Source organism: Elephas maximus, chromosome 19 (assembly GCF_024166365.1).
Source record: "Elephas maximus indicus isolate mEleMax1 chromosome 19, mEleMax1 primary haplotype, whole genome shotgun sequence".
NCBI classification, from domain to species: domain Eukaryota; kingdom Metazoa; phylum Chordata; class Mammalia; order Proboscidea; family Elephantidae; genus Elephas; species Elephas maximus.
In genome coordinates, this window is record NC_064837.1 from 16,161,037 (window position 1) to 16,176,755 (window position 15,719).

At 49.2% G+C, this 15,719-nt stretch overlaps 1 protein-coding gene across 1 annotated transcript; it reads right to left on the minus strand.

Moving 5' to 3' along the window:
• Positions 1-572: 572 nt before the first annotated feature.
• Positions 573-13,797, minus strand: AIPL1 (aryl hydrocarbon receptor interacting protein like 1). The gene is made up of 6 exons (XM_049860381.1): positions 13,702-13,797; positions 12,906-13,085; positions 7,262-7,450; positions 1,808-1,984; positions 1,497-1,638; positions 573-775 (listed from the first exon to the last, which is right to left on the minus strand). The coding sequence occupies exons 1-6, from the start codon at positions 13,795-13,797 to the stop codon at positions 573-575; spliced, it is 987 nt and encodes a 328-aa protein (XP_049716338.1).
• Positions 13,798-15,719: the final 1,922 nt, after the last annotated feature.

Consider the following 15,719-nt stretch of genomic DNA (forward strand, 5'->3'; position numbering starts at 1 on the left):
TAGTGATTCAAACATACTCCTTGGAGATAAAGAAAACTACTAGAAGAATTTAAAACAGAGTCAATTAAATCGGCTACCATAATTACTTAATGGCTACAGTCTTCTGTTTGGGGTAATGAAAAGTTTTGTAAGTAGATGGTGATGAAGGTTGCCCGACACTGTGAATGTAATGAATACAATTGATTGTACATTTAAAGAGGGTTAAAAATGGCCACCTTTATGTTACGTATATTTTACCACAATAAAACTTTAAAAGCAACACCTACGTCTGGGCTAAGGAACAGGCCTGAAGGGGCAACCTCGCTTTTAGTCGTAAGCTTGTCTGTGTCCTCTGATATTTTACCATGCGCATGTATGATTTTGATTTTAAATAAATTTTAAAAACTGACACCAAAATCCCGGTCAAGGGAGCCAGAAACGACCAGGCCATCTGCTCGCTCTCCAACGCAGCTGACCACTGGGCCGGGGCCCTGGGCCGGGGCAAGGAGCCCAAGGCCTCGCGGGCCAGCAGCTGCCGCACCGAGCGGGAGAGCCAGGGGGCCTGGCGGTAGCTCCCCGGCCCCAGGCCCCCTCTAGCCCAGCATGTTCCGACAGCGCAGCCGCTCCTCCTCGCGCTTCTCCTCCAGGCGGCTCTCCAGCAGCTGCACCTCCCTGCGCACGGCCTTCCGCATGGACGGCTCCAGCTCCAGCACTTTCTGGAGGTCCGCCTTGGCCTCCGCCTCGTTCCACACCTCCGCGTGAGCCCGGGCGCGCACGTAGTAGGCCTTCACAATGCCTGTGGGAAGGATGGGGCGGCACCCACCTGACTGGGACTTAGCAGCTGACAAAATACTTAGCCCTGGCCATGATGGGTCAGGCAGAGTCCTCAACCTCTCTGTACCTCAGTTTCCTCCGCTGTAAAATGGGAATGATAACGATAGTATCTATTCCCCTCCCTTGCATGGACCCTTACAAGGTCCTTAACTAGTTTTACACACATACTTTTGTATTCTTTTTTCCTATGGAGGCTCCTCAAATTGTATCACCCTCAGGCTCTATCCCTATACCTAGTCCACCGGGCAGTATGAGGAGCGAATGAGCTAATAAACGCAGAGGACTAACTGCCTGGCCCCCAGGGGGCGCTCTACACGTATTACCTGCTGCAGTGATTGCTAACGGTGTCCAAGTGCCATTTCCACAAATGTCGTCCTATCTGCCGGCCACCTGTACTCGTACCTATTCAACATCATTCTCTATCGATTCTCCCCTTTTTTAAAAGGCCTGTTGATGGCTCCACAAAATTACAAGCTTGGTGGTATGTATTTGTCCTAAAACACGTTCAAATAAAATACCTCCTAAAATGAGCCCAGCTTGTCAATCACCTGTGACGCTGGCACACATTTGCAGAAACCCCGCTGGGAGGCGGCAAGGTCTGGGGCCTTGTCAGGGTCAGAAGACAAGCCCACCAGGGTCTTCTCTGGGCCGCATGCCCGCCCCACCCCAGTCCGCGCGCCCACCTGGGTGGTGCCGCAGGATGTCGCTGGTGTGCTCTAGCACCTCGTAGTACTCCTCCTTCTTCAGCAGGCACTGGCAGTAGTTGAGGATCAGGGTGTTGGTCATCTTTTCCAGCTTCAGCCACTGCACCTCCCAGGGCTTCTCCTGTGCAGTGGAGAAACGGGCAGCGGTGAGCTGGGGCCCCTGCCTGCCTCCCATCCCCATACCCCCCCCACAGCTGCAGGGCTGCTCCCCCCACGGCTGCCTGACCTCCCACCCCGCTGTGGCCTGTGCGAGGCTACTTCCCCACCGGCAGCCCCCTGGCCACCCCGACCTTGGTCTGCAGGTTCCGCAGGCAGACGATGGCTTCCTGGTACTTGGCGGAAGCCTCCTCATAGCGGCCCAGCTTGAAGAGCCGGTTGCCTTCTCCGTGTAGGATGGGCACCGCCTGCATCTTCTCCACATTGCTCAGGTTCCAGGTCTCCCTCTGGTACTCGCTCGGGGCCTCCACCTGGCCAAGGAGCTGCAGGTCAGCGAGGCATGGACCCAGGGGCCTGCATCCCCGCAGGGACGGAGAAAGTGAACCCCAGCAGCCTGGCCGAGTGAGCGCTCCATTCACCACAGTGAGCTTGGGACAGAATCGTGTTGTGAGTTGGACAAGTACAAAGGAAGGAAGCAGCATGGCTTCAGGGCCCCAGCCTAAATTGGTGTCTTTGCAAATTAGGAAAGAGCAACTCTTCAAGACTCTTGACTTCAAACATTCAGAAAATTGTCATGAGTACTCAGTTTGTTAGAACAAGATACTTTATTGCCATCTGCTGGAAATCTGTCATTACAAAAATCCAAAAGTGCAATGTCTGTCATGCGAACGGGTGAATCCACCACTTGTCTGTCAGTTTGTCGTACTGGGGTGGCTAGTATTTGGCTGTGATGCTGGCAGCTATGCCACCCATATTTCAAATATCACCAGGGTCACCCATGCTGGACAGGGCTCAGCAGAGCTTCCAGACTAAAACAGACTAGGAAGGAGGACCTGGTGATCTATTTCAGAAAAAACTGGCCAATGAAAACCTTATGAATAGCAGGGGAACACTGTATAGTGCCAGAAGATGAGCCCCTCAGGTTGGAAGACACTCAAAATACAACGGGGGAAGAGCTGCCTCCTCATACCAGCGTGAACCTTAATGACATGGATGGAGTAAAGCTTCCAGAACTTTCAATGCTGATGTGGCATGACTCAAAATGAGAAGAAACAGCTGCAAATGCCAACATCCATTAGTAATTGAAACGTGAAATGTATGAAGTATGATCTAGGAAAATTGAAAGTTGTCAAAAATGAAATGGAACACTTGGAAGATTGATATCCTAGGCATTAAAAAAAAAATTAGGGAGCTGAAATGGACTGATATTGGCCATTTTTAATCAGACAATTATATGGTCTACTATGCCAGGCTGAGTTCTCTAGAGAAGCAAAACCAGTGAGGCATAGAGAGAAAGAGAGAGAGAGAGAGAAATTTATCTCAAGGAATTGGCTCATGTGGTTGTAGAGGCTGACAAGTCCCAAGTCCATGGGTCACGCATCAGGCTGGAGGCTCCTCCTGACTCACATAGCTGCAGGGGCTTATAAACTCAAGATCAGCAGGTCAGACGGCAGGCTGCTGGCTCACAGGCTGTGGAAGCTGACAAATCCCAAGATGAGCAGGTCAGATGGCAGGCTGCTGGCTCACAGGCTGTGGAAGCTGACAAATTCCAAGATCAGCAGGTCAGACGGCAGGCTGCTGGCTCACGGGCTGTGGAAGCCGACAAATCCCAAGATCAGCAGCCAATACGGCAGGCTGCTGGCTCACAGGCTGTGGAAGCTGACAAATCCCAAGATCAGCAGGTCAGACGGCAGGCTGCTGGCTCACAGGCTGTGGAAGCCGACAAATCCCAAGATCAGCAGGTCAGGCGGCAGGCTGCTGGCTCACAGGCTGTGGAAGCTGACAAATCCCAAGATCAGCAGCCAATACCGCAGGCTGCTGGCTCAAGTCCCAAGAACCAGAGGTCAGATGATGAAGAGCCAGATGCAGGATCCAAAGTGAGTAAAAGTCAGCAAGCTTTGCCAGAAGGTCCGTATATATTGGATGCAAGCCACACCCCTAAGGAAACTCACCTTACAACTGATTGGCTGATCACATCAGATCACATCATGGAGGTGATTACATTATATCACAAAATGGAAGATAACTACATCATTACATAACTGCCAAACAACTGAGAATCATGGCCCAGAAGTTGACATACAACCTTAACCATCACACCAGGAATGACAAATTGAAGAGGGATGGCATCACATTCATTGTCAAAAAGGACATCGTAAAAGCTATTCTGAAGTACAGCACTGTCAGTGATAGGATACTATCCATACACCTGCAAGGCAGACCAGTTCATATGACTATTCAAATTTACAGATCAACCACTACTGCCAAAGATGAAGAAACTCAAGATTTTTACCAATTTCTGCAGTCTGAAATTGATCAAATATGCAATCAAGATGGATTGATAATTACTGGTGATTGGAATTTGAAAATTGAAACAAACAAGGATCAGTAGTTGGAAAATATGGCCTTGGGGATAGAAACAACATCGAAGGTCACATGATAGAATTTTGCAGGAACAACAACCTATTTTTTGGAGATACCTTTTTTCAACAAAACAAACGGCAACTATACACGTGGACCTCACTGGATGGAATACACAGGAATTAAATCTGCAGGAAGGGACAATGGAAAAGCTCAAGATCATCAGCCAGAACAAAGCCAGGGGCAGACTATGGAACAGACCATCAACTGCTTATTCCAAGTTCAAGCTGAAGCTGAAGAAAATTAAACAAGTCCACTAAAGCCAAGGTACAAACTAGAATATATACTACCTGAATATAGAGATCATCTCAAGAATGGATCTGATGTATTGATCAGTAACGACCGAACCAGACACGTTGTGAGATGACGTCGAGGACATCACACATGAAGAAAACAAAAGGACATTAAAAAAAAAAAAAAAACAGAAAAGAAAGAAAAGACCAAAATGGATGTCAGAGGAGACTCTGAAACTTGCTCTTGAATGTTGAGTAGCGAAAGTGAACAAATGAAACGATCACATAAAAGAAACGAACAAAAGATTTTAAAGGGTGACTCCAGAAGGCAAAGTATTATAATGAAATGTGCAAAGACCTGGAGTTAGAAAACCAAAAGGGAAGTATATGCTCAGATTTCTCAAGCTGAAAGAACTGAAGGAAAAATTTAAGCTTCAAGTCGTAATATTGAAGGATTCTCTGGACAAAATATTGAACAACGCAGGAAGCACCAAAAGAAGATGAAAAGAATACACAGAGTCACTGAACCAAAAAGAGTTGGTCGACTTTCAACCATTTCAGGAGGTACCATATGAACAAGAACCAATAGTATTGAAGGAAGCAGTCCAAACTGCACTGGAAGTATTTGCAAAAAACAAGGCTCCAGGACTTCACAGAATACCAACTGAGATGTTTCAACAAGCAGAAGCAACGCTGGAAGCACTCACTCATCTATATCAAGAAATTTGGAAGACCTGGCAACTGACTGGAAGAGACCCATATTTGTGCCCATTCCAAAGAAAGGTGACCCAGCAGAACATGGAAATTATGGAACAATATCATTAAGTAAAATTTTGCTGAAGATCATTCAAAAACGTTTGTAGCAGTGCATTGACAGGGAACTGCCAGAAATTCAAGCCAGGTTCAGAAGAGGACTTGAAACAGAGATGTCATTGCTGAGGTTAGATAGATCTTGGCTGAAAACAAAGAATACCAGAAAGATGTTTACCTGTGTTTTATTGACTATGCAAAGGCATTCGACTGTGTGGATCATAACGAATTACCGATAACATTGCAAAGAATGGGGATTCCAGAACACTTAACTGTGTTCATGAGGAACCTGTACAACAGGTCAAGAGGCAGTCTTTCCAACAGAACAAGAGGATACTGCATGGTTTAAAATCAGGAAAAGTGTGCATTGAGGCTGTGTCCTTTCACCATACTTATTCAATCTGTATACTGAGCATATAATCTGAGAAGCTGAAGCCTATGAAAAAGAACAGGGCATCAGGATTGGAAGAAGACTCATTAACAACCTGTGATATGCAGATAACACAACCTTACTTGCTGAAAGTGAAGAGGACTTGAAACACTGATGAAGATCAAAGACCACAGCCTTCAGTATGGCTTACAACTTAACATAAAGAAAACAAAAATCCTCACAACTGGACCAGTAAGCAACATCATGATAAACAGAGAAAAGATTGAAGTCGCAAGGATTTCATTTTATCTGGATCCACAATCAATGCTCATGGACCAGCAGTCAAGAAATCAAACAACGTATTGCATTGGGCAAATGTGCTGCAAAAGACTTCTTTAAAGAGTTAAAAAGCAAAGACATCACTTTGAGGACTGAAGTGCATCTGACCCAAGCCATGGTATTTTCAATTGCTTCATATGCATGGGAAAGCTGGACAAAGGATAAGAAAGAATGAAGAAGAGTTGATGCATTTGAACTGTGGTATTGGCAAAGAATATTGAATATACCATGGACAGCCAGAAGAACGAACAAATCTGTCTTGGAAGAAGTACAGCCAGAATGTTCCTTAGAGGCAAGGATGGCGAAACTTCATCTCATGTACTATGGATGTGTTACCAGGAGCAATCAGTCTCTGGAGAAGGACATCATGACTGGTAAAGCAGAGGGTCAGGGAAAAAGGGGAAGACCCTCAATGAGATGGATTGACACAGTGGCTGCAACAATGGCCTCGAACACTGCAATGACTGCGAGGATGGCAACAGCAAAAAATGTGAGTGAGCCACTTAGAGGTGATGCCCTTGCGCAGTGCGCAGACTACACAAGTGTTCACGCACGAGCTTTGTTGACACAGTTCTCTTATTCATTGGTATTCACCCATGTAGCCCTCAGGTGAAGCCTCAGCCTTGGCTGTGAGCTGAGTCTTTATCTGGGCTTGACCCTGGCCCTAACCCTCTTCCCCCTCCCCTCGGACATGTCCTATCAATCTCTCGGTGGTCTGGGTAAGAAGGTGTAGGGAGTTCCAGGAAGCCTCTCCCACGACTGGAGAACAGATCTGAACCCACAAAGCCCAGGGACCAAGGATGAGGCTGTAATTCTAAACTTCTAAAAACAAAAATGGAAATAGCCAATGGAAATAAAATGCCTCCAAAATGAAAACAAATCCAATTTTTAAAAATCCGCCCCAAACAGAGTTTTGCCCTTGAAAAGGCAGAGGAGATGTGTTGTCAAATCCCAGTTCTCCTGTGGTTTATGAACCCTTTCTTATTCTCTAAAGGGGTGCTGGGCTCCCCATGGCGCCCACTATCCCTGGTCCCTCCCTGATGCTAAATGAAATCACGAAGAAACCAATTTTACGAAACCTTGACTTAATAAAAAATAAAACGTTTTGAAAAAAAATAAAAACATTAGGATGAAGAATAACCCAGAGACTGGTACAAAAAAGGTGTTCAACTAATACTTGCTAAGTGAATGAAGACATGAATTAACGTGTATTGGATGGGATCACCTACTGGTAGAGCCCAGTATTGCAGCCTGACTCTATAACACATTGTAATGGCAAAATATGCGCTGGCTAAAGAGTAAGGCAGCTAGACACCCCGCCCAGATCCTGTCCCTTAACTCGTTAGACTAGTGCAAGTTACTTTTTCTCTTTCTCTCCCTCTCCTCCGCGGCCCCACCCCGCCCCAGGGCCTCACCTGCAGCAGCTCAATCACGAAGATCAGCGGCTGTGGCTCCTTCTGCAGCTCGTCCAGGTCCTCGTAGCCCAACGTGTGGTAGGCAAACATGTTGGCCAGCCCGCATGTGTGCACGTGCCACGCAGTGGGGTCCTTACCCTCTGCCATCTGCCGCAGGCTCCTGGACAGGATGGGGTAGACCCCTGTGTGCTGTGGGCAGAGACGGGGGATGGCTCGGGCTGTCTGCTCAGAGCTGGGCAACAGAGGGCCCCCTCTGAGCCCCCACAGCGGGAATCATGCTCCCCACTACACCTGCTCCCACGGCTGTGTCTGCCTATTGACCCCACATACTCACACTCATAGAAACTGGGTGCAGGCAAAGCACATCTATTAAGGCCTTAAATCCTTACAACACCCAACAAGGGAGGCATTACTATGATCCCCGCTTTACGGATGAGGAAGCTGAAGTCCAGAGAGGTTAAGTAACTTGCTCAAGATCACAGAGCTGGGAAATGGCAGAGCCAGGATTCAAACCTGGCTCCAGAAGCCACACTCTCAGCCACAATGCCTCTTGGTCTACCTCTTGTGGCCGACTATAACATATCCCCTAAGGAAACTGAGCTTTACAAAGCCAGTGACTTGCAGGGAGAGCCGTGTGGAGCAGTGGAAGGAGGAGGACTCTGGCGTCCGAGAGACGAGCTTAGCACCCTGACAGTGCCTCTGCTTATCATGAGACCCCATCCCCTCAGTTGCATCTGCCTGATAGTAGGGCTGCTGTAGGGATTCAAAGAGACCGTGCAGACATAGGTCTAGACCAGCACAGCCTCACCTGGCCACTGGGCACTGGCTGCCATCCTCAAGGTGAAGGAGGGCTGGTGATATCAGCTGTGTGGCCTCAGGCAAGGCCTGCACCCCATGGGCCTCAGTTCCCCCATCTGTGAGCTGGGAAGCCCCCAGGTCTCTTCCCTCTCCCTGGGCCTGGTTCCCCAGCTGCCCCCTCAGTCTCCCACACAGAAGTGGGAAAGTGAAGGGCAAAAAGGGATTCAGAGTTGCCCCAAAGTTGCCAGTGGGGGCAGGAAAGGTAGTCCCCTCCTCGCCCCTCCTCATCACCACCACCCAGGATTAGCTGGGAACGCCCTTCTCGTTCTTTGTGGAAGACATGGCCAGATGGCAGCTAAGCCCAGTCGGGATTAAGGCTGGACTGATGGAGGGATAAGCTTGTCTCCTGCCCCTGACACAGCAGCCCTGGCTCCGTGTCCCCTACCTCCACCCGCCCCAGCAGGTACACCATGAGCTATGGCCTCAGGGCCTCTGCCCCCGGCCACCCCGTGACAAAGGCTCTACCCAATGTCTAGGCTTGTCCCACCCTGGCATCAGCAGCACCCCTTGTCAGTGCAGGGTGGGCTGTGAGATTCCACCAGGAGCAGGGAGAAATTCCAGGAAGAAGGCCCAAGGCAGAGAAAGAGCAGAGCTCCAGAGACTCAAACCTGCCCTTTGGAGGGAGTGACGGAGGTGTAAATCTGTGCCTGCTCTGGGGCCCAGCTTGCAGGCAGCAGGCTAAGCGGGGCAGCCACAGTCACCCAGGGGCCTCTGCGCAGCTGGCCTCCAGCCCTTAGAAATTGCTCAGCCTAGAGGGTTCTAAATAGGACCAGGGATCCCAGGATTGCTGCCTTCTGTGGGGCCTCAAGGCCAGAGCCTGGTCTGTCTAAGGGCTGTATCTATGCTGGAGGTTGCAAACCTGGGCACTATTCTACTCGTACATTGTGGGTGTGTTTTTCATTTGTTTGTTTTTTTAATTAGTTGCCAACAGTTAAATACGGAGGAACTCTTGTGCTCATGTAGGTTGCTGGCTTGTCTTAAAAACTCAGAAGATCCAGCCACACTGGGCCTGCCTGCTCATGGCCATCAAGACTGGGAGCTTAGGAGCACAACCCCATCCGGATGGCGCGGGGCTCTCCAGTTCACCAGGGTTCCTGGCCTCTTGTGAAATCAGAATTTGCAACTCCTGGCCTCATAAGACTGGGCACCAGCAAAAATCCCACAAACAGACCAGTCCTGGGGGACAGGGTGGAAGGCACTTAAGAGAAGAAGCACCTAGAGCTCCAGACCGACACCCCCCGCCCCCCGCCTCCGCCCTGCCAGCTTAGGGGAAAGGGAAGGAGCAATGAAGACCCCTGCCCCTGCAGAGACCGAAACTTCCAGGTAATGCAGGGGGCACTGTCCAGGCAGAGGGTCCTGCAGGCAGTGAGGAGCAGCAATGGCTGGGGAAAGCCAGGCCCTCCTAAGTCCTGTCCTGGGACAATAGAGATGACTGTCCCACTGACTGCTTCGTCTTCCAAAACTCTGGTTTTTGAATGGAAAGGTGTCCCAAAAAGGAGAAGGGGCTAACTAAATTAAACATGCCAGCCTTTTCACTTCCTGGGTTTTGCACAAGTCAGTCCTCTCCCCGACTTCTTGGCCTGGTGAATTCCTATTCATCCTTCAAAACCCAGCTCAACGTCTCTTCTTACAGAAGTCCCCCTTAATATCCTATAGCAATTAGTTAGTCCTCTTTTGTGGGCCCAAAGCATTTTGCCCTCATTATTTATGTCATAGTACTGGCTGCCCTGCATTGTAATTTGTTTAGATGTCTGCTGTTCCTCCAGTGTTTAAGTTCCTTGAAGGTAATTTCCAGCACCGAGGGCAGGCCTAATCAGGTGCCCAGTGAATATTTCCCAATTGGATGGATGGATGGATGGATGGATGGATGGATGGATGGATGGATGGATGGATGGATGGATGGATGGATGGATGGATGGATGGATGGATGGATGGATGGATGGATGGATGGATGGATGGATGGATGGATGGATGCTTAGTGATAGAAGATTAGATTATGAATGGACATTGGGTAAAGGGAGGGTGGATGGACAGACAGATAAAAAGTGGATGTGCAGGTGGATAAACGACTCTGCAAGGTGTGTGTGTGTGTCCCTGCAATCATGTGGGCTGTGGGCTGAGAGATGTGGGGACTTTTGGAAAAACCAAATGTCCCTGCAGTATAAAAGGTACCAGGCTGTGAGACAGGCTGTGCACTCATGTGCGTACTGATGTAGTCAAAAGAACACAGAGACCACAAGAAACAAAGAACCATGCCCACATTCCAGGTGCAACAACAGCTTGTGGTTTCACAAACAACAAATCAATCAACCAATCAAGAATTTATTGACAGGCTTCTACGCACTCTGCTCTCCTGTGTTGGCAAGTCTGCATCCTGTGGAGACAGGGTGCTTGTTGGCAACCAAGCCTTGTCTAACATATGCCCTGAATTACAGGTACATATGGGTGTCAATCGGCCATTGAAAACCCTACAGAGCCCAGTTCTACTCGGACACACATGGGGCCACAATGAGTCGGAATCAACAGCAATTTTTTTTATAGGTATAAAAAGTACAGGTGCTCCTCACTGTAAGCAAAGTCAATGTATACTTTAATGATTTTAAATGAGCTGAAATCACAAAGAAATCAATTTTATGAAATCTTGACTTGCTAAAAAGTAAAACGTTTTGGAAAAAAAATGAAAACATTGGGATGAAGAATAACCCAGAGACTGGTACAAAGAAAAGGTGTTCAACTAATATTTGCCAAGTGAATGAAGACATGAATTAATGTGTGTTGGATGGGATCACCTACTGGTAGAGCCCAGTATTGCAGCCTGACTCTATTACACATTGTAATGGCAAAACATGCACTGAATAAAGAGTAAGGGGGCTAGAGGCCCCACCCAGATCCTGTCCCTTACCTTGTTAGACTAATGCAAGTTACTTTCCCTCTCTGAGCCCTAAGTTTTCTCATTAGGAAAATGAGGGAGTTGGTCTCTAAGATTCTTCTAGCTCAAAATAACTGTGCCCACTTTTCAATTGCCCTGTCCTGTGATTTGCCCTCATAGACATCATGTCATGTAATCTCCACAACAACCTCTTAACATAGAGTTTTATTTATTTATAGATGCAGAAATAAAATGCCAGAGAGGAGAACAAACTTCTCCAGTGTCACATAGCTCATGTATGACAGAGCGGAGTTCAGATCCATGTCTATCTCTCTCCCAAATTGCTCTTTCAAAAGGTCAGTGGCCCCTGAGGAGATAATGAATCCGGGCATTCCCCATCAATGGCTGCTAAAACCATTAGGTGTAAGTTGAGAGGGAGCTTTATAACGGATGGGCCAGGCTGTCACCACCTAAACTCACCCATCGATCTTAATATCACAATAAGAAAGCCAGCAGACACAGGTGCCTCCCAATGGAATGCAAGCAGCACCATCCGTGATACATTTTTGCAAAGAACCGGAATCTTACCGAGCCTCTCTAGACCAGACTTCCAATTAGGAACAGAGGAACATTCATGGCAAAGCAATCAGCAAAATCAGGATGAGAGAACTTCTACAGGACAAATGACCCAGTGTCCTCAACAAGCCCCCATCAAGAAAAAAAGGGGGGGGGAACCCACAGACAAAAACAGACATGAGAGTCATAGCAACAAAGCGCTATGCATGGACTGAACTTGAACAAACCAATGGTAAAGAATAAACTAAGAGACAATCAGGTAAATATGAACAACGACTGGATATTAGATTAAAAAGGTGCAATAATGACATCATGGTTATGTTTTTTACATATTTTTATATTTTAATATCTACAGATGAAATGACATGTCTGGAATTTGCTTCAACCATGTGGGAAGTGAGAGAAGAAATAGACAAGGGGTGGATGAAGGAGGACTGGCCATTGGTTGATGGTGGCTGGAGTTGGGTTATGGGTACTTGGAGGTTCATGATACTTTTTATCTACTTTTGATTTATGTTTGAAATTTTCCACAATAAAATGTTTAAAGGTCAGTGAGTTTTGCTATTTCTATCTGAGCCACAGACCCAGGAGGCTTGCCTATAACACTGATTGAAGAGGGCCATAAATACAAAAAAAGTTTGCAGGGTTGGCAGGGGTGAGCAAGAGGGCAGAAAAGTAACCAATGGCCAAAATCTCCAGGATCTGATGTTGTTAACTGCTGTAGAGTTAGCCCCCAACTCATGGCAACCCCATGCATGAGGGAACGAGAAACACCGCTTGGTCCTGTGCCATGCCCATGATCAGTTGGGATTGGACTACTGTGATCCATAGGATTTTTATGGCTGATTTTTGGAAGTAGATCACCAGGCTTTTCTTCCTGGTCTGTCTTAGTCTGGAAGCTCTGCTGAAACCTGTTCAACATCACAGCCACATGCAAACCGCCATGGACAGATGAGTGGTAGCTGCGAATGAGGTGCACTGGCCAGGAATTGAACCTGGATCTCCCGTGTGGAAAGCAAGAAGTCTACCACTGGGCCACCACTACCCCTCCAGGATCTAAGACTACTGTACAAAGAAGGAGAACTGTGAAGTGGGCAGACCCACTCCTAAGGAACATGGCACTGCTCCCAAATCCCACCAGGAAGCCACAGGGCCGCTTGTCATTTTAGGGGCAGCTCTTTCTGACCAGCCCATCTTCACAGTTACAACAGCAAGGAGTGAGGACGTCGGGTTTGTCTGGAGATTTTTGTTTTACCCACACTTTTGCTGAAACAGCAGCCCTCCAAAGTGGGTGGACCCCTAGAAGCCAGATCCAGGGAGGGGCTGAGGCAGCCTACTTACGATGGTGTCACACCAGAACTCGGCCACCTCACTGATCCGCATGGACGTCAGCAGGATCTCCCAGACCTCCAGCTTGAACATATTTCCAATGATAATGTGCATGGGCTGGCCCACCTGCTTGCTGTCGTCTATCACCGTCCGCTCCTCGTCGCATTTTGTGGTGCGGAAGTGAAAGGTCACCTGGTCACCATAAGAGTGGAGCCTGTTCTAGACACATCTCCCAGGGTCCAGCAGGAGCCACCCCCATGTCACAGGCTCCCAGGACTGCTCTCAGGGGTCAGTTCCCTGAGTGCCGATCACATGCCTTGACCCTTAGAACATCCCCACCCTGCTTGCCCCCCACCCCCTGGATGAGGAGCCCACTCCCGCCTAAAGGACCCCACTGCCACCCTTGACAGCTCTGAGTGTCAGGAACTCTTTCCTTAAACAAGTCCTAGTTCTGAAGCCACAGCCACTCTGTTGGTCCAGGGAAACCCACAGAGATTTGTGAACAAACTCCCTGACCCCGGAGGGACCTTCGTTCTCTAGAAATTTCCCAACGGCAACTCCCCTGGCCCCACACTAAAGTTAAATCTGAAAAGTACCAAGAATCCCATGAGTGGGCACCAACTCAGAGCTCCCCAGATGCCCGGGGTGGGTCGTTGCAGAAGGGGTCTGCCTGACTGATTTTTGGCAAAACTGCAAGGCCGTTTGCGTGCCATGCAGAGTGGCTGGGTCAGGCCTGGCAGGGTGGGGAGGGGGCGCGTCTGGTCTGGGGGAGCCTGAACCCCTGCCTCAGAGGAGCAGCCCAGCTTACTCGGGATCCAGTGATGAAGTTTGGGAGGTCCCCCGTGCCCCCGTGCAGAATAGTCTTCTTTATCCCCTCCACGTTCAAGAGCAGCGCAGCGTCCATGGCTCCGGAGGTGAGGAGAAGTCCTTGTCCAGCCCCCAGCCAGGGTTTAATCTCCCCCAGGGCTTCTCAGCCGGCGGAGACTGGTGGGGATTTGTCCCGTAGGTCAGGTGTCTGTAGATGAAGAGGGGGTCAGGTGGGGATGGCCCCTCAAGCTGGCCAGAGCTGCTCCTCAGGCCATTCCAGATGGCCTGGCCTTCTGTCCCCTCCACAGTGTGAAGGGGGAGGCTCCACCTGACGCCTTGCATTATGGCTTCTGCTGTGATTTCGTCCCACCCCAAGAAGGAAGGAGGTCAGCAAGGCTTTCTTAAAACAGTGAGGGAAAAGGGGAACCAGGAGGAGAGAGGCCCCAAGGCCATCAAAGGGGAAACAGAGAGGAGGGCTAAAGGCCCTTTGCGCTGCCTGGGCCGAGGAGCTGACCCTGTCCCCAGACTCTTGGTCCCTTTGGCCCCCAGGCCAGGGTGCTGCTGTCTTTGTGATGTCTGCCTTCCCCTTTTCCTCCTTTCCTCCTCCTCCCTCCCCAAGACCCGCCCACAAGAGGCTGTGAAAAAGGGGTAGGTTTCTGGCTTGGGTGGGTACTAAGACAGGGAACAAGAGAGCGGGGCAGGATTGGGGAAAGTTGAAGAGCCCTCCCCAGCCCCATTTGTGCTCCCCTACAAGGTCTACAAGGTCTAGCTGGGGGCAGTGGGGTTATCCCCTCCTCTTGGGGCAGGGCTTAATCCTGGGCCCTGGGACCTAAATTAATCTCAAGGCTTCAGGGACGGCAACCCCCGCCACCCTCCCCCTGGTCCAAAGGTGAAGAGCATGTGAAGACTTGGTGTTTGGCGCCACCTTGTGGCTATGACAGGTTCTTATGCTTCTGCTCCCTAGAGTCCTGAGGGTGATGGAGAATTCTGTGGGCTGCAAAAACCGTTCATTCTCCTTTCTTGCCCGAGACCAGACACAGATCCCTGGTGTTGGGGAGAGGCAAGAACATTGGACTAGAAGCCAGACAGACCTGAGTTCAAAGTGCTGACCCCACCTCTTATTACTGACCTGTTGCCCATCCTCTCTAACTTCATTTTCCCTTTTGTGAGATGTGCAAATTGACCTCTCCTACCTCCCTTTCTGGAAATTTGTGGGACCTCTCTGGGGCAGAGAGTGGGACCCTAAAACCCAGCACACCTAAAAGTATTGACATAGAGTCATTGACATAGAGGAGGCCAAGCCTGGGCCAACTAGTCTGGGTTCACAGGCCTGGACTGGGTCAGCCAAACCAGATCCCCTCCAGGAAGCACTCCAGGAGTGCTCAGACCCCTACCGGCCCAGTGTCCATCCCTCTGTGGGGACTGGGGCTAAGGGCAGAGGGTATAGAGACCCTCCACATAGCAACTTAGGGAGGTTTCAATGGCAATAGATTTGTTTTGTTCTGTTTTTTGCTTTTTTGGTATACTATTTTTCTGTGAGTAATATAATTCACAATAGAAGAAAAAGGTCTGATCGTGTCTCCCGCTGCTTAAAACTCTCCCACTGCTAATCAATTGCTTCCCATTGTACCTGCTGCTGTGGAATCAATTGCAACTCATATCGACCCTATAGGACAGAGCAGAACTGTCCCATAGGGATTTCTAGGCTATAATTTTTCCAGGAGCAGACTGCCACATCTTTCTCCCACAGAGCGGCTGGTGGGTTCGAACCACCAGCCTTTCAGTTAGCAGCCAAGCGCTTAACCACCGCACCGCCAGGGCTCCCCTTCCCATCGTAAAAAAAGTCAAAAGACACATACAGGTTACAGAGGTACTTAGGAGGTAAAACTGAGAGGGTTTGGCCCTTGGTTGCTATGGGGGTGGGGGATGGGGTTGTTGAAGCTGATGGGAGGAATGAGGGTTCACAGCCTCCACACTGACCCTGAGATACCCCTTGTGCTCCTCCCAGATCTTATTAAA